This window comes from Pecten maximus, chromosome 16 (assembly GCF_902652985.1).
Source record: "Pecten maximus chromosome 16, xPecMax1.1, whole genome shotgun sequence".
Classification (NCBI taxonomy): Eukaryota; Metazoa; Mollusca; class Bivalvia; order Pectinida; family Pectinidae; genus Pecten; species Pecten maximus.
Genome location: NC_047030.1, coordinates 12,887,017 through 12,912,780, shown reverse-complemented (window position 1 = coordinate 12,912,780; position 25,764 = coordinate 12,887,017). Strand labels below are relative to the sequence as shown.

The 25,764-nt window shown below is 36.5% G+C and overlaps 1 protein-coding gene across 2 annotated transcripts; it reads left to right on the top strand.

Moving 5' to 3' along the window:
• Window positions 1–5,419: 5,419 nt before the first annotated feature.
• On the top strand, window positions 5,420–16,065 carry LOC117314670. 2 transcript variants are annotated; one of them, XM_033868752.1, is made up of 10 exons: window positions 5,436–5,513; window positions 8,608–8,641; window positions 9,106–9,273; window positions 10,462–10,580; window positions 11,821–11,944; window positions 12,104–12,285; window positions 12,736–12,783; window positions 13,244–13,388; window positions 13,868–13,981; window positions 15,107–16,065. In XM_033868752.1, exons 1-10 carry the CDS (start codon window positions 5,439–5,441, stop codon window positions 15,238–15,240), a joined length of 1,143 nt encoding a protein of 380 aa, XP_033724643.1. In that variant the 5' UTR covers window positions 5,436–5,438; the 3' UTR covers window positions 15,241–16,065. The 2 variants fall into 2 exon arrangements, with proteins under 2 accessions (XP_033724644.1, XP_033724643.1); XM_033868753.1 differs by lacking the exon at window positions 8,608–8,641 and having other exon boundaries at window positions 5,420–5,513.
• Window positions 16,066–25,764: the final 9,699 nt, after the last annotated feature.

Sequence of the window (25,764 nt, the reverse complement as noted above, 5' to 3'; positions counted from 1 at the left end):
ATGCAATCTATGTTAAAATACAAGGTGTCTACTTCCAAGCCCCCCCCCCCCCCCGAAGCATCTTACAATTATAATGTGCTAGGGTAGGTCCAGGTACACGTATACATACTTTAAATCAGGTATTTATCCTCGTACATGGTCAGTTGGAAATATTGTTCCAGTATTTAAGAAAGGCGATCCAAGTAACCCTGATAACTACAGAGGTATTTCAATCGTCAGTTGTATTGGTAAACTTGTTACGTCTGTATTAAATGATAGGTTAGTGAAAATCGACATGGAGCACAATGAGATAACTGATGCTCAGTTTTGATTCAAGCGGAATCTTTCAACGACAGATGCTTTATTTACATTACAGGCGTTGATTAATCGTACTCTTAAAAGTAAAAAAACGTCCATACTGCTGTTTCATCGACTATACCAAAGCTTTTGACATGATAAATAGACAGAATTTATGGTACAAGTTAATAAAAGAAGGTATCGAAGGTAAAATGTTAAATATTATCAGATCACTTTACGAAGATGTGAGATGTTGTGTAAAAAACAATGGCGTTTGCTCAGATTTTTTTGACTGTAATATCGGTCTTTTTCAAGGAGAAATTTTGTCTCTTCTGTTATTTTCATTATATGTGAACGATTTTGAAATGCAATTTATAGAAGACAACTGTCCTTCAATTGACTTATAACTAATTAACATATTCTTAATTATGTATGCTGATGATACTGTTATCTTTGGCGAAACATCCCAAGGCTTGCAAAAAATGATAGACTCCTTGCTTAATTACACTACCAAGTGGGGCCTAACTGTTAACACTTCCAAGACAAAGATTGTTGTTTTTAGAAATGGGGGAAAATTGAAAGATAATGAAATTGGAAATATGATGGGTGTGTTTTAGAGATAGTGAATGAATTCAACTATCTAAGAGTTTTATTGAATTATAATGGAAAATTTAAACAAACACAGAAAAAAATATCTGAACAAGGTCGAAAAGCATTATTTGCATTAATGAGGGTATGTAAGAAACAGTATTTTAATATTGAGACTCAATTAGCAGTGTTTGATACATATGTCAGTAGCATAGTCAATTATGGTTCAGAAATATGGGGATTCCATAAAGGCCCTGATATCGAAAAACTTCATGTCAATTTTTGTAAAAGGTTGTTAGGTGTGCGCAAATCTACTCCAAATATGATGGTATATTTCGAATTAGGCCGTTATCCATTGTACATAACAAGGAAACTTAGATTTTTTAAATATTGGTTTAAATTGCTCAATAATGAAAATTGTATATTGAAATCGTGTTATGAAAATATGCTCCTATTTAAGGACCAATGGGTCTGTGAAATCAAAGATGATTTGAATCGCTTAGGATTAGGTTATATTTGGGACGCCCAGAATGGAAACGATTTTACTTTTGCAATAATTAAGGAAAGATTATTTGACATTTTTAATCAAATGGATATAGTGCTATTATAGATATGTCGAAAGGTTTGCTTTACAGGGAATTAAATGATAAAATTCTATTACAATCGTATCTAACAAAATCAGTTAATATCAGCTATACGAAAGAAATTGCTCGGCTCAGACTGTCAGCTCACAAGTTGAATATTGAATCTGGGCGATATGTTGGCATTGATAGAAGTAAAAGAGTTTGTACTCTATGTAATCTTAATGATATAGAAGACGAATTTCATTTTGTTTTAGTTTGTACTAGGTATTCTGATTTAAGACAGAAGTATTTAAAATAATATTATAGAAATAATCCAAGTGTATATAAGCTTACTCAATTACTTAATACAAATAATGTTAAAGACTTGTGCAATCTTGGGAAATATCTGTTAGCGGCAAATAAGTGCCGATCACAAGCATGAGATATATATATATATATTGTAATAATAATATTGATTGATGTTACTATTATATTATATTATTGCTTTGTTCATTCTCCTGTGGCCAATTTAACATTTTGTATATATGTAAATATCCTGTATATCATATGTTTACACCGATGAGTCGTAACACTCAAAGTAATAAATGAACTTGAACTTGAACGTATACATATTGCAATTAAACAAATTATCAGGCCCCTGTGAGAGCATACTCTGAGGACAACAAAAGTAGAACATCTAAAAATACACGTACAGTTGAGAGTACACTAACACGTACAGTTGAGATTATACTAACACGTACAGTTGAGAGTACACTAACACGTACAGTTGAGAGTACACTTACACGTACAGTTGAGAGTACACTAACCTTTACACTCCAGCTCACGTTAGACTACGGTTAACGGATGCAGTTTTACCTTTTTAATACTAATATCAATCTGACGAACATACTCATTTTGTTTTCAAATGAAATCTGAAATGGACAGCCGATATAAGTATAGACCTGTTACTACAATCACTGTAATATTGTCATAAACACCATTTTGACATGCGCTCAATACAGGGAGCCACTTACAAAGCGAAAGTAGGTCGAGTCGGATGTAAACAAAGACATTCTTCACAAAACTAAACTTTGCATTTTATCGACGTCGTGACTCTGTATGCACTTATTATGAACATAGTATCTATATACACAGAGTAAGACGTAAAGGGCACCAAGACGTTTGTATGTATGGAAATAAATGTGAATATCGTACGACGCAGAAATATGTAAACAAAGGTTATGACTGACTTACTTGGCAACTGTCGCCGATATCAGAGCGACAATGCAGACGAAATGGACAAGACTCCCCGCCATAGTGATAAATAAACCACAGTCAACTGTAGGTATGGTTTCCAGACAATGTAGGACTATGTAAGGACAGTCACACGTTGTTTAGTCACCTGATTTCACTGGATCAGAGTCCAGATATTTACAAAGTGTGTGAGGTGTATAGGGAAATTCAAACCCCGTAAATAATGTCCGTACGAACTCGAATATTTTGTCAGGATTAACAAACAGTAGCAATTATTCGGTAAATATAACAGAAAAAAGTGTTCGACAGATATATTAAAATAATGACAGCATTAACAGATATCTAAAACATGATTTTATCAATAATTATTAATTTCGCTGAACACATATCTGTAATAGTATACATTTTGTAGTCTCAGAGTTGTATCTGACTTCATTGTGTCGGGCAAGTTTATTTTGCTCAATATCATATTTATTTATTATTATCTAAGGACTCATTTTTAGGGTAAGTAAATTTAATGGTTTGGCATTCATTTTTTTATATATATATTTCAAGATTGCGTTCGTCCATTGACATGCATTAAAGCCATAGGAATATAAACATATCACAAGAAGATAAGATTACAATGCATTTTTATGCCGCGGAGTTACACTTGTATATCGAACACATATCTGGCAGAATGATGAACATGGAATTTAGTTGTCGTGATGACACTTAAGTAATAATGAGAATAAACATAGTATAAAAGAATGGAAAGACAAATATCTTACTACAGTTAATTTTGATTGAGGAGAAGTTCATTGTACATGAAGTGGATGTAATAAGTCTTTGTGACATAATCAGTGTATTGACTTATTATACACGTTTTCCACGCAGCATTTAAAAAATCCTTTCTTATAACAGTAATACATTTAAGCTTTGAACTGTTACCAAATGGTAGTTTACAGTCGATATGAATACAATTTGGGTGACAGATAAATAGAATGTCACATCAGTGTCGCTAGGTCCTAACGATGTTCAACTTCACAAGGGCTCGATTTTGGAGTAAGGTAGGCCTTTGACATCACTGAATAACCACAAAACTAAAATCCAGTATACATACACAACTGGACACCATATCGATACTCCCGAATTTTCATGAGATTTTTTTTTTTTTTTTTTTTTTACAAATACTGGACTTTTAATATCGTCGCGTCTTGCATTTCTGAAAATTCGGAAACGAGCCTTTGTGAGTGTAAGGGCATTGACAATTTGATTTTTTTGAATAGATCAAGAATAGCGCTTATAATAATTTTGTGTTGACTACATTTTTTATTATAAATTTTTTTCCCATAACTTGTGCAGTTGCATTTTTATGTGGTGGTTTATGTAAATAAATGCTAGCATTCGAAAGCTCTCTAGACTGAAAGTAACTGGCGGCCATTGTTTTAATCTACAACACCCGGAGGTGTATTCCTACACTGACCGAATCACTGTAAAGTGTAGTATACAGTCTCATGAATACAATTTGGTTTACTTACGACAAATAGGCAAATGCAACACAGAATGTAAGTATTGGACTTTAATCATTAGGATATAACTAAAGAAAAATGGATATAATTGATCTAATCATGGTTTCCTATCTTCTGGATAACTTTTTTAAAATTTAAAACTACCATGTTTTGCATCTTACTATGGCTGCTGTTTCATAGTGCATTGTACATACCGTACATAAACAGATTCACGTCAAGACATACTTAGAGGTACAGAGGGTATACAATAATGGAAACAGATTCACGTCAAGAATTACTTAGAGGTACAGAGGGTATACAATAATGGAAAACAGATTCAGTTTCATTAGTTAAGACACCCAATCTCTGCTTCTATGACATCAAGGGTGGTTCATAGCAAATCCAGTAAATTTAAACTTGTTTTATTCAAACATTCTTTTTTTTCTGATAAACCCGTCTCCTTAATGTTAAAAAAGAAGTTCTCAACACATCTGAGCGTCAACTCAATCATTTCCATGGTTAACACCAAGACTTTAAGTGGCATTAATGCACCACCTGGCCGAACATCACGACACTTGGCCTGATGGAACTTCAGAAGAGGATTCTTAGTGATTCGTTTTAAACAATTTAAGTCTATATTTTGATTAGACCCCAACGTATCTAAAAAATGACCTTTTATATAACAATGCAACCCTTAAAAGCTTTTACGTAATTTTATGTTGTATTAAGTGCGGTGCTTTCACTTTTTTGAACATCTGTTTTTGTCCCGACTGTCAAACACTTCATCCTTTACAAACATGAACGTCTATGTGATATTTTGAAATATCCACGTCATCACGAACTGACAACAACGCTAAATAAAGAGCGATTACAATGTTATTATTGGACACGTGCCCGAGATAGCGTGCCACAGCGCTCGTGAGTCGTGATACTTGATACGTCACAACGGAAATTATATAAAACAATCGTATTAATGGGTAAATATGGCCATACCGATCACACCATTACGACTCTACCTCATTTTATCTCTCAAGCTGTGCATTCCTAGTTTGTTTGCCGTGTCGTGTAAACAACTTTGGTTAATTTCTACACGGCTCAAACGCTCTGTAAACAATACACATTTGAAATTAAAAAGAACAATGACTATCGCCACACCCCATTGACATTTCTCCACCTGGGTATAAAGGTGGATTTCTTGGACTTTTTATTCCATTTCGTCTTCCCATTCACCATGGTTTGTTTGGCTAACGCCGTCCTACCGGAACTTATGCTGACATTGTGGGGATGTTCGTGGCTCCATCTGGTGGCCAGTAGCAGGGATACAATCAACTGTTCACCCCAGGTAACGACTCCTTTATGGGAAATCTAGTTAATCCGGAACTCTTTCACAAATATGATCCGGAATAACGGAAGTCCCTTACACAATGGCATACGTAGATACAATGTCAGCTGATGATAGCACTATGGCTTCAACGTGTTGCTGATGTGAAAGGCGAGATAAAATGTCTGTCATAGTGTTGTGAAATAATGAATGAGGGATTTAATAGAGTAGATTATAAGCGTGTAGTTTACAAATGTCAAGCTTTTTCAGTAATTATGTTCCTGTTGCTATTGACTAATTTGAGAGCTTCTAGAGAGACGAAATATGTCTAAAGTTAGTCTCTAGTCAACATACCGTTCTGGTCTAAAATACAACAATTACTAGTTAATTCATATGTCATTGATGAATTATAATCACAGCAAAAAGTATACATACTTTTTCTATCATATCTGAATAAAATGTATTTCGTACATGTATATTGACAATTAATGTGACATATTTTAGGCATTAAAACTATGTTAAAACACCCTTACTCGTGTAGCTATTTATTCATAATATTTTGAAATTCACATTTTCATGTAAGTGAAATGTGAATCAGGAATGTTGGGCATTGCCCGCCATTTTATATGTCTGTGTATCACAATACGGTGGCCATTGTTGATATATCAGTTCGCGACCTTAGGTCAGAGGCTAGGACCAGGCTGCATTTTGGTTTCGGGACACGGTATCGGTGATCTTAATCCTGGGGATATTGAGTACAGTGAGCTTAGTCCAACAACTGAGGATACATTTACAATAATCCCGGGACAAGGGAAGAGATTAGCTTTAATAGTCCCGGGTTGGGGATATAGTGAGTTTAGTTCCGGAATTGGATATATAGTGAGCTTAGTTACGGAACTGGATATACAGTGAGCTTAGTCCCGGATTTGGAGATACAGTGTGCTTAGTCCCGGCACTGGCTATACAGTGTACTTAGTCCTGGAAATGGAGATACAGTGTGCTTAGTTCCGGAAGTGGAGATACAGTGTGGTTAGTTCCGGAAGTGGAGATACAGTGTGCTTAGTTCCGGAAGTACGAGATACAGTGTGCTTTGTTCCGAAGTTAAGATACAGTGAGCTTAGTCCCGCAACTGGATATACAGTGTGCTTGGTCCCGGAAGTACGAGATACAGTGAGCTTAGTCCCGGAAGTGGAGATACAGTGTGCTTAGTCCCGGAAATGGAGATACAGTGTGCTTAGTTCCGGAAGTGGAGATACAGTGTGCTTAGTCCCGGAAGTGGAGATACAGTGTGCTTAGTCCCGGAAGTGGAGATACAGTGTGCTTAGTTCCGGAAGTGGAGATACAGTGTGCTTAGTCCCGGAAGTGGAGATACAGTGTGCTTAGTCCCGGAAGTGGAGATACAGTGTGCTTAGTCCCGGAAGTGAAGATACAGTGTGCTTAGTTCCGGAAGTGGAGATACAGTGCCTAGTCCCGGGGCTGTAATCTGTGATATTGGACCAGGGAACGGGGATATAACATTTTGTATATATAACTGACATTAGGATCTTACATGACAGTTATGAATCTACTTCGCACACTTTTTTTGACAGCATATAACTTATAAAGGTATAATTATACATAATGATTATATTTGGAAAAAAATCAGGCTTGGAATTGGAAAGTTCAGGTTAAGTCGTGTTTCTGGACCTAAAAAAGTGTCAAAACAATTATGTAAGGATTTAAAAATAAAAACAACTTTATTTTAAAACAATAGCGAAACAATTCATACCAACTTATATCAATCACGTTTGCTGACCCGGATGGAAGCGCGCGAGGGGTCTTACTGTTGGAGGTAACTGGAATACCCGGGGAAAACCCACGTTGTCGGGCAGGTGACCCCATACCTTTTCATGTCCGAACGGGGAATCGAACCTCGACCGCCTTAATGAAAGGCAAGTGTATTACCACTCTGCCACCCGACCACCCATATAAGGATACAACATATAAGAAACAAGACTGTTAAAACACGAATGTCTTTAGAGAGGAAGATCAAAGCTCTACAAAGTCTATTCAATGTGATAAATTTTATGTATAAAACTCCTCTATCTACTCCATTATAAACAACACCGCCACAAATACTACATTTTGCCGACTAGCCTGCCGCGTAGAGTAGATAAACTACAAAGTCTATTTGTGGAATTGAATCACGGAAAAGGAAAATGAATATGGAAAACATCAAAAATAATCCAGTTTAATATAATAAAGATTCCGGAAATAAATTGGGCAGAGATAATCACGCACATGCTATAAACATGCATGACTCCTCAACGTGATTGTCCATATGTTTGGAATTGAAAACACCAATCATTATGTGATAAATCTCCGCCTTGGAAGACACAGAGTGGAAGTGTGGCCTAAACGTCTAAACAGTCTAGATAGCAGTAGGAGCGACTGCCGATGAGAAGTGGAATGTGACTTATGGCCCTATAACGCCCTATAGGAGGCCAGGTAAGATGGTAGGCGGTAAACTGGGCACAGAAGTACATACAAAGTTCAGAGGCATTTTATGTGAAAACTTATCGAAACATGTGTTGGACTTATTACGATGTAACGATTTAATTACATTAATGTTTTAATATGATAATATGCATGAAATAACGCGGATATGTAAATCATTTTTCGTGAACCCAAGAAACTTCTCTCTCCATCTGCCAAACGACATATGCAGAGTCTCGTGGGCTTCGGACGATGATGGAAGCGTACCCTACCTTACAGAATGTTCCCGATACATCACACCCTACTTAATTGACGGATGTATTTATTTGCGTTATGAAGATCACATAGAATGGTAAAGGACGTAAAAGACTATACTTAGTGAGATTTTAACAATCCTTTTAATTTATTTTGTGTTTCCCCTGACGCCCCCTACACCTTTAGACTCTTAGGAGCGGTGGAAGGACGAAGATCTACATAACGTGTTAATATCTTCTGTAACTTTTGGTAGGTAATCTTTACAGATTTCTCCAAATTTTCATATAGATGACGTCAACAGCGATATGAATAACAACCAGAGGTTTAGCTATTGAACATTTGTTTTATGTTTGAAATGTATTCTCCTTTTTATTTTGATTGGCAGGTGAATCTTCCATGTACAGTATACACTTACAATGGTAAGATGATCGCTCCCAAATGTTTATAATTTTAAATATAATATAAACATATTCTGTATACTTTCGTTGTTTTCGTGTTTGCTATGAATCCATGAATATAAATACAATGAATATTGTTATGTGAATTATTGTTATATTATTGTTGCATGTGCTAACTATGAAAATTTGTATCTATGAAATAGTTTTAGCTCCAACCACGAACGAAAGTACATACGAACATTTCCTGTTTTTATTCATGTTTTTATTGTACATTTTATTACGTATCGTCTGAAATTACATACACGAATTTCCTATATAGGAATACACCAGCCACGCAAAGACGTTTGTTTTCATTTCTAGCACACTTCCATAGTCAAATAGTATTTCCTAAACACCAGTAAATGTTTCAGAATTCTATGATGTTTAAATCTCATCTGTTCGTAATTGACTGGTATCAATATAAGTGATGATTTGTTGTCAAACAGACTGCGCTATCAGGGAGTTCGAGCCCCGCCATATGGACCTATATTCTGGTCCCGGACCTGCTGTACCCCTGAAGTTAAACGTGTACCAGTCCAATGTAGGGAGCCGTCATAACTCGACACATTACTCACGACCTGCACTGACTGTATTCTGGTGGCCACTATCAAACAGTAAGTGTATTCCTAATTATATCACATGAAGTATATGTTTTTCTAGTCCTGAAGTGTTGAATAAGGTAAGAATATTTTTGTTTATATCACATGAAGTATGTGTTTTTCTAGTCCTGAAGTATTATATAGGGTAAGAGTATTCTTATTTATATCACATGAAGTATGTGTTTTTCTAGTCCTGAAGTTTGGATAAGCAAACACACAAGGAGTTAGCAATTATAAAATAGATCCCTTTACTGCGTCAATAGTATGAACAAAATACTCTGTTTACGGATAACATTTCGACTAACTTATGAACACGTTTACTAGAGTTAGCTGTAGTTACCGAACGATAACCCAAATGAAATTGAATCCATTTCGACGTGTTAAGGAATTTGTAATTTTACCTCAACATTGAAAAAAGGCAAGATATGAGGAAATGTAGATATACACGTAAAAAGTTAAAAAGGTACAAGGGAAATAATACTAGTGAATCCTGCTTTATCAGCGTAATCTACCACGTGTACACCTTGGTCAAATTCAGGTCTGCCACATCCTCAAAAATGATAACCATGGTGTTGACAACGAAATCAACCTCTTAAGTCTTGTATCAACATGTATCTCTTTAAACGCTGTATTATTAATCGTGATGTTGATAGCAAGTACCCAAGGCAACCGATGAGGAAGCGGGGATGTTGCTATAAAGAAATGGAAAAGGACCAATGAGGAAATAGAAATACCATTAGTTACATTGTATATAAATATCGAGGAAAGAAATTAATGCTTAGCTGAATTGTTTCATCGCCACAATTACTTTTAGTGAATCCATTTCAGAGAAAACAGTTAAGCTTTTAGTTCATATTGTGCCAAACTATATAACACAGCACCAAGCGAACAACAAATTTAATATATAACACACTTGAATAGCAATAGTTAAATTTCAAACATTTCTTGTACATGTGTATTTGTTTCAAACATACTTTACATACAATCTCAGTGCCTGATACATACACATATCACTACTCGCTTGGTAGATATGACTAAATTCGATACATCTGTATAATGATGGGAAAATCAATTATAACGTTGACAGTAAACATATCTTCAGGAATTGTCGGTACTTTTTCTACTAGTATTATTGTGTAATTATACTCTATGAACAACTGATTTGTTTTAAAAATGAAATTGAATATTGAACTATTCCTGCAGGTTTTGACGAGTTAACAGGATATGAGATTTCGATGCAAGGTATAAAGGGCGTCGCTAAAGGCACTCGCAGATGTTTTGTCATCGACACTAGATACTCTAATGTGACAGCAAATGATCAGGTAATTGAATATGTGTCTTTTTGCATCTTCTCTAGAAAATGGCAATTTTGAAAGATTCTGACTTTTTTTGCTTAGATTGTTATTTTGGAGAATAAATGTTTTGTGTTGGAACTTTGCTACCAATACGGCATACAATCTAGAAAAAGGTCCAGCAGGTTCATACTTCAATACCCCAGGACCTGGATCTGACTCCACCAGTAGATCTCAGACGGTATTATGTTACGACTAACATGGTTGTTCAAAGTGGTTGAGTGTGTAATGCCGGCATTACCGTTAGCGAGGGATCGACGTAACTTTCCTGCGTTACGCAGTATGGCAGGAAATATATTTCTGTGAGTTTCGTAAGTTGAGAGAAACGTGTAATGAATATTTGTGTGAAGTACACGTGATAGATAGTCTACAGGAGTAGTATGGTCATTCTAGCCGGAGACCCGCTGTGAATATGGACCACAGGGAAGTTTCTGTTTGAAAAGTTTTCAATCTGTTTTAAAAGGAACATTTTATAATCTGTGTGTATCTAAATACAGTTTTTGACAAATGGTTAATAATTCCAAAGTAAAAGTTTGGTCATTGTAGTAATAATTTGAAGATAGGTTCTTAATGTCCATGAAAAAAATATATAGGTAGAATATAATAGGGGTTAGACGTCAGAAGGTTTTCCAGAGCGTTTGCCTCGTCGAGTTTCATCTCTGGTTTTTAATCATGGACGTTGTATAAGCACATAGTGTATATAACTGTTTATTGAAAACTGTATAGAATATAGAGATTATAAGTTCATGTTAATGAGAGATATGCGAGAGAGTTGTTCTGCTTTTGTCAACTTATACATTGCATAACATACATGCTTCAAAATAAAGCCGGTTCATCGAGTCTGTCGGGCAGGCTATTCCCAAAGATATTTTGGTGTTGAAGTTGTATCTTAATATAGGGGATAGGTTCTACATGAGTAGATCACAGAATGTAGAGAAACTCGCATACTAACACAAGGGATGAAACTCAAACCAGAAATTACATTCCCTCTGACGATAACGACGAGGGATCGCCATGACGAGAAGACCCTGGATATTGCCAGAACAGAACCACACTTCAAGGCCCCAATCAGTGATGAACAAAACAACTGTAATCTTAATGTTTTATTACTAGTAACAACGCTGATTGTTTTGTCGTGAGTTTAATCAAGCAGCAGCCTTTTAGAAAGGAAATCATTCAAACTATAACTGATAACGTTAATATTTTTCAGGCCATTTACAACTTCTCCATATCGCCAGTATTCACCAACTCGGCATACCATTTCCGGATTCTGTCACTTCCACACATGCGCAGTAGGGGAGCCTCTAACACTGCCATAGTGGAAACTCGGAGAGGTAAATAGGAAAAACGTTAAATTGTTTTGCTATTTTTTTTCAATGACCGAAGCAAGGGTTTTTCCTGATGTTCCATACCTCAAAATATTAAACTCCAAAGGCCTTTACACATTCTTGTTGTTTTAAAGTAAGTATGTCCTATTTATCATTTATTTATAGATCTGAGCCGGACGGCTCCGTCTGAATGGACGACACGAGTGGACTGTGAGGTTCGGTTTGACCTTGACCTCCCCAAAGTTTATGTAGAGTACGACTTGCCCCCGGTGGCGTTCAAATTCCCAGGGGTAGCAGTGGAGTTGGTCCTAGATGACAACGTCATTTCAAAACAATTATCTACTAAGGTAATTTACTTTAAATTCAAATCATATTTAAAACAATACAAATAATCATGGTTTTGAGTTTCCTAGTGCTTTTATCTTCAAAACATTGACATTGTGTAACTTTACATAACACTTTTTTTTCTTCACTATCTAAAATCTATTGAATTATTGATTTTTGGCAATTCCAATCCAGTTTTTTTACATCTATTTCGGCGTATTTTAAGTTTTTGGTCATCTCCTCTGACCAACACTAATTAGAACCTTACATCAGTGACGAGACGAGTCCTAAAAGGATGAAACATATTATGATGCAGTTCAGTGAAGTTTGGCTCTACAGTATCTAATTCAATTAGTTTTGACATGTACTAACATCTTGTGTGCTTTTACAACCCTTTTAGACAGTCGCTGACTTTCAAATATGCTGAATTATTGACTTTGCTATTAGTTTTATTTTCGTTTCATCATTTGCAGCCTTTCCATTTATTTGAGGCAATGAAGAATGGGAATTACCAAGTCTGGGTGAGTACAGCATTCGGAACCAAAAGCTATTCGCTAGTGTAAACTGGTTATTACCGCGGTGGGGGTAAGGGGATCATTTTCGCGATTTCTATAGGTAGACTATCAGCGTAAATTCTCCCCTCGCACATTTATCCACGTTTTCAGAATACCACATATTCTGTACTTGAACGTTTGCAAACTGTATCAAATTTAATCCATACGCCATACTTTTGAAAAACTTAAAAAAACAACAAAAAAACTAGTATTTCAAAATAGATAAACGAGAGATAACTGTGAATTAAAAGATGTATTTAACTTGATACCAGGTACTCCGGATGGATAAGCGTCCTTTGCTTCATCAACAACGCCTGAAAATATAATTCTAGGTCAGATCCAGGTCATGATATTCTTCATAAATATCATACATGTTGACCAATCAAACATTTTTCCTGCTTGATCATATTGTCATTGTTGTTGCTAGGTGACGCCAGACGATCCCTACATATACTCGCCACGAGCTTGTCTTTGCAGAAACAGCGATGATGTTTGTGCAGGGTCTTGTTTGATGTCATACGGATATTGTGACGTCACCCAGAGGGACGAATCAATAGGGGAGATAGTCGAAAGTATAAATACATTTCTTTCCCTGTTGAAATGGAATGAAATACCCCCCACCCCGACCACGATATTGGTATTTCTGCAATTGTGTAATACATCTATTTTAAATGGTCCATTTTAGAGCGAGATACTTCTTATATCATTCCGTATTAACAAACAATATGGAACGGAACTATCACCTATTTGTTAGTCTTTCAATCTTACCGATAACGCATCGTTAAAAAGACAGTTGCCCTAAGAAATCTCAACTATATGCGAAGTGTTTTCTTATAGATAACTTATATAACCTCAAATAAGTGCTACCAAAGGTGCACACGGATCTCTGTTTTTGTTTGTTTTTGTTTTTGTTTTTTATTTCTATGTTAGATATAATTATGTATTTAGTCAGCAAAATGTATTTTGCATTACAAACATAAGTACTAGATCGCCAATTTTTCATAAGTGATGAAAATTATGATCTTGTTTAGAATGAAATTGTCTGTAACAGGTCCGACTGGGCTGGCCAGACCGTTGGTTATTTGTCTAACCGTATCTGCTGTGGTAATTGGCGTCATAGTTACCTTGACGTTTTTCGTCTACAGACATTGCAGGAGACTAAAAGGTAAGTCAAGCAAACGGGATACTATGAAAGGTTTTAGAAAATAAACAGTCCAAGATGAAACATTGGTATTTTTTTATGTTATAGCTTATGAGGGGTCATTGATAAGTTGTGAGCCTCGTATTGAAGGAGGTACTCAAGGATGTTCTTTTTTCGGCATAGCCGTATAATATTCTTTTGGCCCCGGATATGACGCGACAGGTGGCGTGACTGGTCAAATGAAGTATGTGATCGGTAAATGTACCGGAAAATGCAAAATGCAGATATGCAGTTAAAAACGAAACAAAGTTAGGACTGAATGCAAGCTGAATAAGTGGATGTATATTTTCAAATGACACATTAATAAAATTATATTCCTGATTCAAATACAGTCTTATTATCACCAAAAATGATTCAAACTGATATAATTTTGTTATCCGTGCTGAAACGCATTAGTTTGTTGATTTATTTCACCGGCAGTTTTACATTATAAGCACTAGCATTAAAACTATGCCGTTTATCTTTTTTTTTAAAGATATTTCTTGTTAGTCCTACTATTATCTGACTATATAGGGCCATGTACCCAAGGACTGGTCTCATTTGGTTAGTTTATATCGACGAGGTAGCACTCTAAAGTAAACAAGACAAGCGGCTTTTACAAAATGGACAAAATCGGTTAGGGTTAGGGTGAAAGCGTCTGTCATCAGACTCATCACCATGGCTGCCATTCACGATTGTGGCTTTCAATTGATTGAACATCCGCCTTATACACCTAACTCCATCAGACTTTCATATATTTCCAAAACTGAAATATATGAAAATATTTCAGACGCCCTAACCCTAATCTTAACCCCTTATATACAGTGGATGACTTTCTGAACAGACAAGAACAGGAGTTAAGGGGATTATGTTGAAAAACAATACAATATGTCCGGCGAAATTCAAATCCTTCAATATGAGGCTCACAACATATCAATCAGCCGTCGTACTTATATCAAGACAGTAGTAGTACAGATCGATGGAATACTAATGTCGCACATTATTATATAACTGATTTTATACATTGAACATGGTTCTAATATATTGTGTGGTTTTATAACCCTTTTACACAGTAACTGATTTTCAAATACGCAAGTATTTCAATTGTAGATCGACAGAAGAAAACCCCAAATGCACCAACAACAACGCCGAACATTTGTGTACCTTTGTCCAGCCGGATAACGCCGAGGAATCAGGGACAAGCTCATTGTGTACTCCTGTGCGTCTTAAACACACAGACTTAATCAACAAACCAGTCTTCGGCCATATGTTGGACAGTGACCATTATTTACATGATAGTCTGCTCAAGGATTCTCTTAGCAACCGCGCATGCCCGGAACTAATCAGCCTGGGTGGCCAAAGTGTTTAATCCGTGTTAGATTAATTCTTGACAAGCAATCGATGAAGCAATAATCCTACACGGAGATTAGTGGCGTTAAAATGTCCGAGTACCTGGAGATGTCACCTTGATGAAAGCTCTCATTTCATGAAATTTAATAATGTAAATCAATATGCATACCATATACGCCTTTGTGGGGTCCAGCCTTCAAATTAAGATTAACCTTTATTTCAACAAACGGTATAAGCTCTGAAGAGCTTTAATGATAGTGTCACTAAGGGAACAAATGTTGTTTTTGGATGTTGGAGGAAAACCAACCTGTCATTGGTAAGGATACAACTAATCCCACAGACATCGTCCCCTGCCGCCATTGTGTTTCGAAGGGTTGTTCCAGGAGAGTGTGGTCTTGGGCTCACATTTGGCTGCACGCATCACAATAGCATTTTGCTATGAGCACATTAACGATCATTGAATTGATTTTGTTTGATATATTTATTGTAATAAATGAATTCTGATATATCAAATAAATGTTGAACTGAGTCTCTACGCATCCCTACCCTTCACTTTCGTTTTAAAGGATGCATTCTTGTATATCTTTAATTTTATATTATTTTTTCTTTTTTGATTAAAATCTGAATTTATAAAAAAAACCATGACAATACAAATACTTTATCTGTGTATCATCTATATCTTCTTGAAATATTAAAATGTTTTGCTTTTTTATTTTGAATATGTATTTCATTTAATTGTTTGACCATTTTAGCACTCCCCTCCCCGGCTTGCTTTTTGTCAACGATTAGATCCATACGGTCGCAGAGGAATGGTAGAGACAAGAGAAAACTCGTACGAAAATCATACAAACTTTTAAAACCTTTTCTGAGCTAGGAATGTCGACAAATCATGGTGTGATTTTGTTTTCTTTTAAAGCTTGTGTCTTTTAACCTTAGTCTTAATTGGTCACTCCATTGCTGTATATGATGGTACAATACTGTACAGTTATAATTAGGTATATATCAGAATATATAATAAGGAAATCGTACTTTGAACAAAAGGTTACATTAATACCATCGATATTCAGCGGTGACTGATTTGTCTATAACTCTTGATACTTTACTTACATACAGACGCCCAAAGACATTTTGTACTCTTATTTGGGAAATTATGTATAGACTTTCTGCAATATTATCAATTACCTAATTGAAATGTAAACTTCTTTTGTTAAAGTATCCAGATATAAGTCCATATTCATACCACGCATTATTATTTATATAAGTGTCTCGGACCAATAGTCATTTTGTATGATGATTGTAAAACCATGAAACCGTAATGAAATATAGTTCCGTGGGATATATATTTTAGGGCATAAATCTTACTCGACACCGGTTTGACTACTGACTTAATATCGTTTGTTTGTCAAACGCAACTCGTGGGCAAAGAGCGATAACTTTGTACTGCTATGTGTGCTGAACTACGTGTGTATGGAATGTTGTAATTGAAAATGTAAACTTCATTTATTTTACAACAATTGCGGAACAAGTAATATCAACTAATATAAATCACGCTTGTTGGCCTGGGTTGAAGCGTGCAAGCGGCCTTACTGAGAGTACCCAGAGAAAACCCACGTGGTCGGGCAGGTAACCCCACACCATTCCACGCCCGGTCGTGGAATCGAACTCCGGCCGCCTAGGTGAGCAAGTGTGTTACCACTTTGCCAAACGATTACAGTATGTTGTGATATGTGAAGGGTTATAAGGAGTGGAATGGAGAAATGAGGGGACATGGGGCTTAAACTAAGGGGCATGGAAGGAGCCGAGTGACCGCTACAAAGGATGAATAAGTTATATAAGTCAACGTTATGTTGGATCATATGGAATAAATAAGCTAGTGTAAGATCATCTTCACACTATGTTCTATGCTTCTCATCAGATGATACTGTAGACATGCTTATTTTGGTGCACTCAAATTTTTAGCGTATTGCAAAATTCTAAACAGATTGACGCAATGATGAATACCGCACACATATAATTTGCTATAGAAATAGAAAGTGTAATTATCGAAATCATAATTCAGCGCAATGGTCCGGCGCGAAAAGCGCTAATATAATATAACGACTGAAATAGACACGTTTACAGTATATTTGTGATGATCATCGTGGTGATAGTGTGCCGTTTCATTATGACATAATTATGTTATATTTAATGTACTACCGATTTCATCGTATAAAACTGTCATAATCTACCATGTGATTTATATTATGAAGCAAAAGTGCATAAACATAAAAGGACAAATAAGTCGCGACTTCTTTGTTGTAAAGGCCATTGAATGATTTTATTCTTGTGCTAATCTAAAACTGGAATTTCAGTAACTGTGAGTAATTTGACATGTCCCTCGGTCAAAAGCTAGTGACAAATCAAAATGTTGATCTCGATTAAAACGTCTATATTATATCTATGTAATATTGATAATTGTGGAAGATTCTCCATTTACAGAACGGAAAATATATCATATAACACAGTTAATGTGTCTATTACATAAATGATGACATGGATAATAATATATTTTACTTTGAATAGACAATTGTCACAAAATGTCGACATACGGATAGACAATATTACCACCATCTAGAGCAATGTTCACAATCCGATAATATGTCGAACGAAGTTAAGGCAATTTACCAGTGCTTCATTTATATCCAATATGTTGTGTAATGAATCAAATAAAAGTTTAAAAGCCTGTTTCATGTACGTTGTAATATTTGAAAATAAATACATAGAGTCTACAACAGAACATTGATACATATCTATGAAGTCATTTTTCACAATGGGATTGTGATATTTGGTTCCGTAGCTGTCGTAGGTAAATTTCGAGGTGAGACATTGCATGTTTCACGCGAAGCCCTTCGAATGGCCACGTTTGTATTATGACGCCCAGGATTTCACAACATTGTAATACTTAAGCCCACACCATTCCAATACATTGTTTGACCACCGTTCACCCTTGTTTGACTGTCGTAGGTAATTATTCCACTAGTACTACAATGTATCTCATGTTAACTACAAGATTGTCACTAACGATCCGCCATAAATTGAATGAAAGATAATGACTGTCCTACGACGACGTTTTTGTCATTGAAGAGTAAATTATGACTGTTCGTACAATGTTGTCTTCGAATGACAAATTTTAAATATTTCAAATTTTTTAAACCCAAACCTACATGTCAGAAACCGAGTGTCGTATGCGATTTTACCTGTATGACCTAATTAGTTTTACCAGACAGATGAGTTTGGACATTTCGAATGTAGTATTGATGATTAGACTAAACTGCGTCCGATACCATCACCGTCAATGTTGTGGTCCAGGGGTCAGCCCCTAAGAACAAATTAGTGCCCCCTCTTAAGAAGGCCACCTTGCATATAATTATTACATTTTCTCTCACTGCCTCTTCCAAATTTACATTTGTTTTTTCGATTTGTATATTATTTGGCTCGTGGCTTTTCCGGTCATGCGCAGATGACTATAGCAGAATAAGTAGGAGACTGTAACTTGCCTCGTTTGACCTGAACAAAACTAGTATAGTATGTAATAGATTAGGTATGTATACGTCCGAAAACCGTGACATTCCTGGCGTTTAATTAGATTCATCGCGTACTGCAGCATACTTAGTTATATGGGTCATGAGGTCAAAATCCCCATCCTGTTCATGTGTAATCAGTCAACTATAGGCCAATCCTCCCTTCAAAAATGTTCTTACTCATTTTTCGGCATAGCCGTATAATTTTCTTTTTGCCCCGGATATGACGCGAAAGGTGGCGTTACTGGTCAAGATGAATAATGTGATTGGTCAATGTAGCGGTAAATGCAAAATGCAGATATGCAGTTAAAGACGAAACAAAATTAAGATTGAATGCAAGCTGAATAAGTGGATGTATCTATTCAAATGACACATTAATAAAATCATATTCCTGATTCAAATGCAGTCTTATTATCACCAAAAATGATTCAAACTGATATAATTTTGTTATCCGTGCTGAAACTGCGCATTTATTAATTTAGTTCGTTGATTTATTTCACCAGCAGTTTAACATTATAACCACTAGCATTAAAACTTTGCCGTTTATCTTTTTTAAAAAAAGATATTTCTTGTTTTATATAGTTATGATGATTTGTGGTATTTATCATTTTTATGATTAACTGATAAAATATAATACAGCTAACTCCTGTTATACAAGATGATGATGAAGCAGTATACTATTGTTCTTATGTAGTGTTACGGCAGAATTATGATAATACTAATTTTATTGTGATATGTTTTGGGATCAATACTATCCTTATAGTAATGTTTTGCGGTAGTATTATAATAAAACTAACCTAATTGAAATGTTTGTCTTAGTATTATAATGAAACTATTCTTATTAAATTGTTTGTCTTAGTATTATAATGAAACTATTCTTATTAAATTGTTTGTCTTAGTATTATAATGAAACTATTCTTATTATAATGAAACTATTCTTATTAAAATGTTTGTCTAAGTATTGTTATCACTCTCTGCTAACTGAAATGTTTGTCTAAGTATTGTTATCACTCTCTCCTTACTGAAATGTTTGTCTAAGTATTGTTATCACTTTCTCCTAACTGAAATGTTTGTCTAAGTATTGTTATCACTCTCTCCTAACTGAAATGTTTGTTTTTAAAGCATTCAACTGCGTTTCGTTTTGGTATATGAATGTCCGCTACATTACAGGAAAATAGCATGGGCCGCGCTCGAGTTCTTTGTGAACCGGGTATTATTTTCGCTTACTCTATTCCGGATCACCTTACCTTATTCTACTCTATTCCGGATCACCTTACTTTATTCTACTCTATTCCGGACCACCTTACCTTATTCCACTCTATTCCGGATCACCTTACCTTATTCTACTCTATTACTGATCACCTTACCTTATTCTACTCTATTCCGGATCACCTTACCTTATTATACTCTATTCCGGACCATCTTACCTTATTCTCCTACTCTATTCCGGATCACCTTACCTTATTCTCCTACTCTATTCCGGATCACCTTACCTTATTCTACTCTATTACTGATCACCTTACCTTATTCTACTCTATTCCGGATCACCTTACCTTATTCTCCTACTCTATTCCGGATCACCTTATCTTATTCTACTCTATTACTGATCACCTTACCTTATTCTACTCTATTCCGGATCACCTTACCTTATTCTACTCTATTCCGGATCACCTTACCTTATTCTACTCTATTCCGGATCACCTTACCTTATTCTACTCTCTTCCGGATCACCTTACCTTATTCTCCTACTCTATTACTGATCACCTTATCTTATTCTACTCTATTCCGGACCACCTTACCTTATTCTACTCTATTCCGGATCACCTTACCTTATTCTCCTACTCTATTCCGGATCACCTTACCTTATTCTCTACTCTATTCCGGATCACCTTACCTTATTCTCCTACTCTATTCCGGATCACCTTACCTTATTCTACTACTCTATTCCGGACCACCTTACCTTATTCTCTACTCTATTCCGGATCACCTTACCTTATTCTACTCTATTCCGGATCACCTTACCTTATTCTCCTCTATTCCGGACCACCTTACCTTATTCTACTCTATTCCGGATCACCTTACCTTATTCTCCTCTATTCCGGATCACCTTACCTTATTCTCCTACTCTATTCCGGATCACCTTACTTTATTCTCCTACTCTATTCCGGATCACCTTACCTTATTTTCCTACTCTATTCCGGACCACCTTACCTTATTCTCCTACTCTATTACTGATCACCTTATCTTATTCCACTCTATTCCGGATCACCTTACCTTATTCTACTCTATTCCGGACCACCTTACCTTATTCTCTACTCTATTCCGGATCACCTTACCTTATTCTACTCTATTCCGGACCACCTTACCTTATTCTACTCTATTCCGGACCACCTTACCTTATTTTCCTACTCTATTCCGGATCACCTTACCTTATTCTCCTCTATTCCGGATCACCTTACCTTATTCTCCTACTCTATTCCGGACCACCTTACCTTATTCTCCTACTCTATTCCGGACCACCTTACCTTATTCTACTACTCTATTCCGGACCACCTTACCTTATTCTACTACTCTATTCCGGATCACCTTACCTTATTCTACTCTATTCCGGATCACCTTACCTTATTCTACTCTATTCCGGACCACCTTACCTTATTCTACTCTATTCCGGACCACCTTACCTTATTCTACTCTATTCCGGATCACCTTATCTTATTCTCCTACTCTATTCCGGACCACCTTACCTTATTCTCTATTCTATTCCGGACCACCTTACCTTATTCTCCTACTCTATTCCGGATCACCTTACCTTATTCTGCTCTATTCCGGATCACCTTACCTTATTCTGCTCTATTCCGGACCACCTTACCTTATTCTCTACTCTATTCCGGATCCCCTTACCTTATTCTCCTACTCTATTCCGGATCCCCTTACCTTATTCTCCTACTCTATTCCGGATCACCTTACCTGATTCTACTCTATTCCGGATCACCTTACCTGATTCTACTCTATTCCGGATCACCTTACCTTATTCTACTCTATTCCGGATCACCTTACCTTATTCTACTCTATTCCGGATCATCTTACCTTATTCTACTCTATTCCGGATCACCTTACCTTATTCTCCTACTCTATTCCGGATCACCTTACCTTATTCTCCTACTCTATTCCGGATCACCTTACCTTATTCTCCTACTCTATTCCGGATCACCTTACCTTATTCTCTACTCTATTCCGGATCACCTTACTTTATTCTACTCTATTCCGGATCACCTTACTTTATTCTACTCTATTCCGGATCACCTTACCTTATTCTACTCTATTCCGGACCACCTTACCTTATTCTACTCTATTCCGGATCACCTTACCTTATTCTCCTACTCTATTCCGGATCACCTTACCTTATTCTCTACTCTATTCCGGATCACCTTACCTTACTCTACTTTACTCCGGATCACCTTACCTTATTCTACTCTATTCCGGACCACCTTACCTTATTATACTCTATTCCGGACCACCTTACCTTATTCTGCTCTATTCCGGATCACCTTACCTTATTCTCCTCTATTCCGGACCACCTTACCTTATTCTACTCTATTCCGGATCACCTTACCTTATTCTACTACTCTATTCCGGACCACCTTACCTTATTCTCCTCTATTCCGGACCACCTTACCTTATTCTACTCTATTCCGGATCACCTTACCTTATTCTACTACTCTATTCCGGATCACCTTATCTTATTCTCCAACTTTACTCCGGATCACCTTACCTTATTCTGCCAATACTCCAAGAGTCTCCGTACAAATCTATAATTTTGTATATATTTTGCTCTCATTTTATCAGCCTGGATGTTATTATTTCTTTATGATGCCATTATTCTTTGATGTTTTTTTATAGCATTACATGATTTATTTTTTATGGTTTTTAAACATTTGAAGCATGAAATTGTTTCTTCTAATATTTCTTTTAAGATTCAAACTGTTTCACTCGATCGCGATAAATATTTCAATTACCAAATAATATGTTCGTATCACGATGCCCCGATTCGATGTGGCTTGAACGTTGTTCTATTTCCCCGACACCGTTCAGCAGAAGATTGATAGGTGGGAAATCGATTACCCGGAAACACAGACTGACATACTTCACGCTTCTTATGTTGATCCGGAAATACAGCGAACCGACTGACCCTGATAGTAAGGAACGACAACTATTGGAAGTGATTGACTTAGAGATGTAATTAATTAAGGATGGACAATCGAACAATGTTCCCAACAGTTTACACGGTAAAGCGCCTATGTGTACCGCTATAGTCATCTTCCTGTACTGGCAGTGTGTTCCGCTATCGCTATGAGCAATATAACATTTGAAAATACGATACGATACTAATGATACAAACAATTTTAGTTTTTGTTTGTGCTTGATAACAAAATGAGTCAAGGACTCATCTTACTCTTGGTCAAGTAGACATAGATATACAGTATTTAAACAGATGTTTAGTATGATAAGACAAGCAGTAGTACATTAAGATAAGTACATCAACACTTCTTTTTAACACTTTGTTCAAAGATAAAAATGTAGTTGCACTTCTGACAAATTGGATTATATGGACCCTGGTAGGTAAACTATCTCGGACATTATTGTTTTAAATGATGGTAAGTAAAACAGGTTATTTGTTGATGATCGAGTAGATCTTGATTGTTTAAATATTCTGGAGCCAAGTCATGTAAAACCTTGTACATTAAAACTGACCGGTTATACAAAACACATTTAGATAAAGGGTACCAGTTTAACATTTTAAACAGGATGGTGTAATAAAATCAAATTTCAATGTTACCCTAGCTTCTCTTCTCTGAAGTTTGTCAAGTCTGGCAGTATTATGTTGTGAAGTGTTTCCCCAGATTTTTACACAATAGTTGAAATGTAGATTTACAAAACAGTTCAGATATGTAAGACGAGAAGACTGACTCAAACATTTCATTTGAAATTGAAAAAAATGTAGTAAGACAGCGTTTTGTACACATTATTAATTTGGTAATTCCAGGATAAACATTCATCCACACTGTCACCAAGAAGTTTTTTTTTTTTTTTTTTTTTTTAAATATTTTCAACCATTTATAACAACATAAAGGCCATGATTTTGTCTATTCTTATTCTCATTATATATCTTGTTTTCAGTATTTATATACAATTTGTTCGATCTACACCATTCGGAAATGGTACTATATTGAACTCTTTTTTCTCTCTGGTGCATATTTATCTAAAAAAAACAAGAAACAATGAAAGAAACTAAAAAAACATATTATTCACGAGGGAAATACTTCAGGCATGACCAGGATTGAGATTCTATATCTTAACGAAAGCTGTCTATATCAAAATTCTTCATATGTCTGTAGCGAATAGCTTTAACAGATTTGTCACTCTTACCTGAACAGTTTTTGATAGTACTAACAGCCACATGAACAATGTCCGATACCTTGGAATGGTCTATTCTTTAAAGATGATTTGTCCAAATATGGACAAAACTACAAAGTACGGGATGCATCTCTGTATACCATGTTTGTAAATAAAGGAAGCTTTTTGGAAATTGTGTTTAAATTGTTGCTACATACGGGCTTTAATCCTTCTCAAATTCTGTCACGATGCTTATCCAATAGACACGGACGTTACACGTCTACTTATCTTAACTTGTGTCTGTTTCCGGGTTTACTTCTTTTCCTGTCTACTTTTCTATTTAGGCATTATTTTCTTTTGGTGTCTCCCTATACTTCCGTCCTCTATATAACCCTTGGTGTCGGTGTCTCCCTAGACTCCCGTCCTCTATATAACCCTTGGTGTCGGTGTCTCCCTAGACTCCCGTCCTCTATATAACCCTTGGTGTCGGTGTCTCCCTAGACTCCCGTCCTCTATATAACCCTTGGTGTCGGTGTCGCCCTAGACTCCCGTCCTTTATATAACCCTTGGTGTCGGTGTCTCCCTAGACTACCGTCCTCTATATAACCCTTGGTGTCGGTGTCTCCCTAGACTCCCTTCCTCTATATAACCCTTGGTGTCGGTGTCTCCCTAGACTCCCTTCCTCTATATAACCCTTGGTGTCGGTGTTTCCCTAGACTCCCGTCCTCTATATAACCCTTGGTGTCGGTGTCTCCCTAGACTCCCGTCCTCTATATAACCCTTGGTGTAGGTGTCTCCCTAGACTCCCGTCCTCTATATAACCCTTGGTGTTGGTGTCTCCCTAGACTCCCGTCCTCTATATAACCCTTGGTGTCGGTGTCTCCCTAGACTCCCGTCCTCTATATAATCCTTGGTGTCGGTGTCTCCCTAGACTCCCGTCCTCTATATAACCCTCGATGTTGGTGTCTCCCTAGACTCCCGTCCACTATATAACCCTTGGTGTCGGTGTCTCCCTAGACTCCCGTCCTCTATATAACCCTTGGTGTCGGTGTCTCCCTAGAATCTCGTCTCCTATATAACCCTTGGTGTTGGTGTCTCCCTAGACTTCCGTCCTCTATATAACCCTTGGTGTCGGTGTCTCCCTAGACTCCCGTCCTCTATATAACCCTTGGTGTAGGTGTCTCCCTAGACTCCCGTCTCCTATATAACGTTTGGTGTCGGTGTCTCCCTAGACTCCCGTCTCCTATGAACCCTTGGTGACGATATAATTTGTCGAAAGGAAAATAGTAGTATACTGTATGAGTGTTGACAATTTTGTACGAATATGATAGAAATTAGAAAGAGCTGATATCAATAAGGTAGTACACGTGTAGTGCATGATATGCATGTGATAACAACTGAGGGGGTGTTTGGTAAGAATTAGTAGTCATGGTGTAGTTGTAGTAGTAGGTGTACGATTTATTT

Bases quoted from the DNA above. Each gene is read 5' to 3' on its own strand.
- LOC117314670 (XM_033868752.1), top strand. From the start codon at position 5,439: ATGCTGACATTGTGGGGATGTTCGTGGCTCCATCTGGTGGCCAGTAGC. The intron at 9,274-10,461 runs GTAAGTGTATTC...CTATTCCTGCAG, and splicing joins CTGGTGGCCACTATCAAACA to GTTTTGACGAGTTAACAGGA. The intron at 10,581-11,820 runs GTAATTGAATAT...AATATTTTTCAG, and splicing joins ATGTGACAGCAAATGATCAG to GCCATTTACAACTTCTCCAT.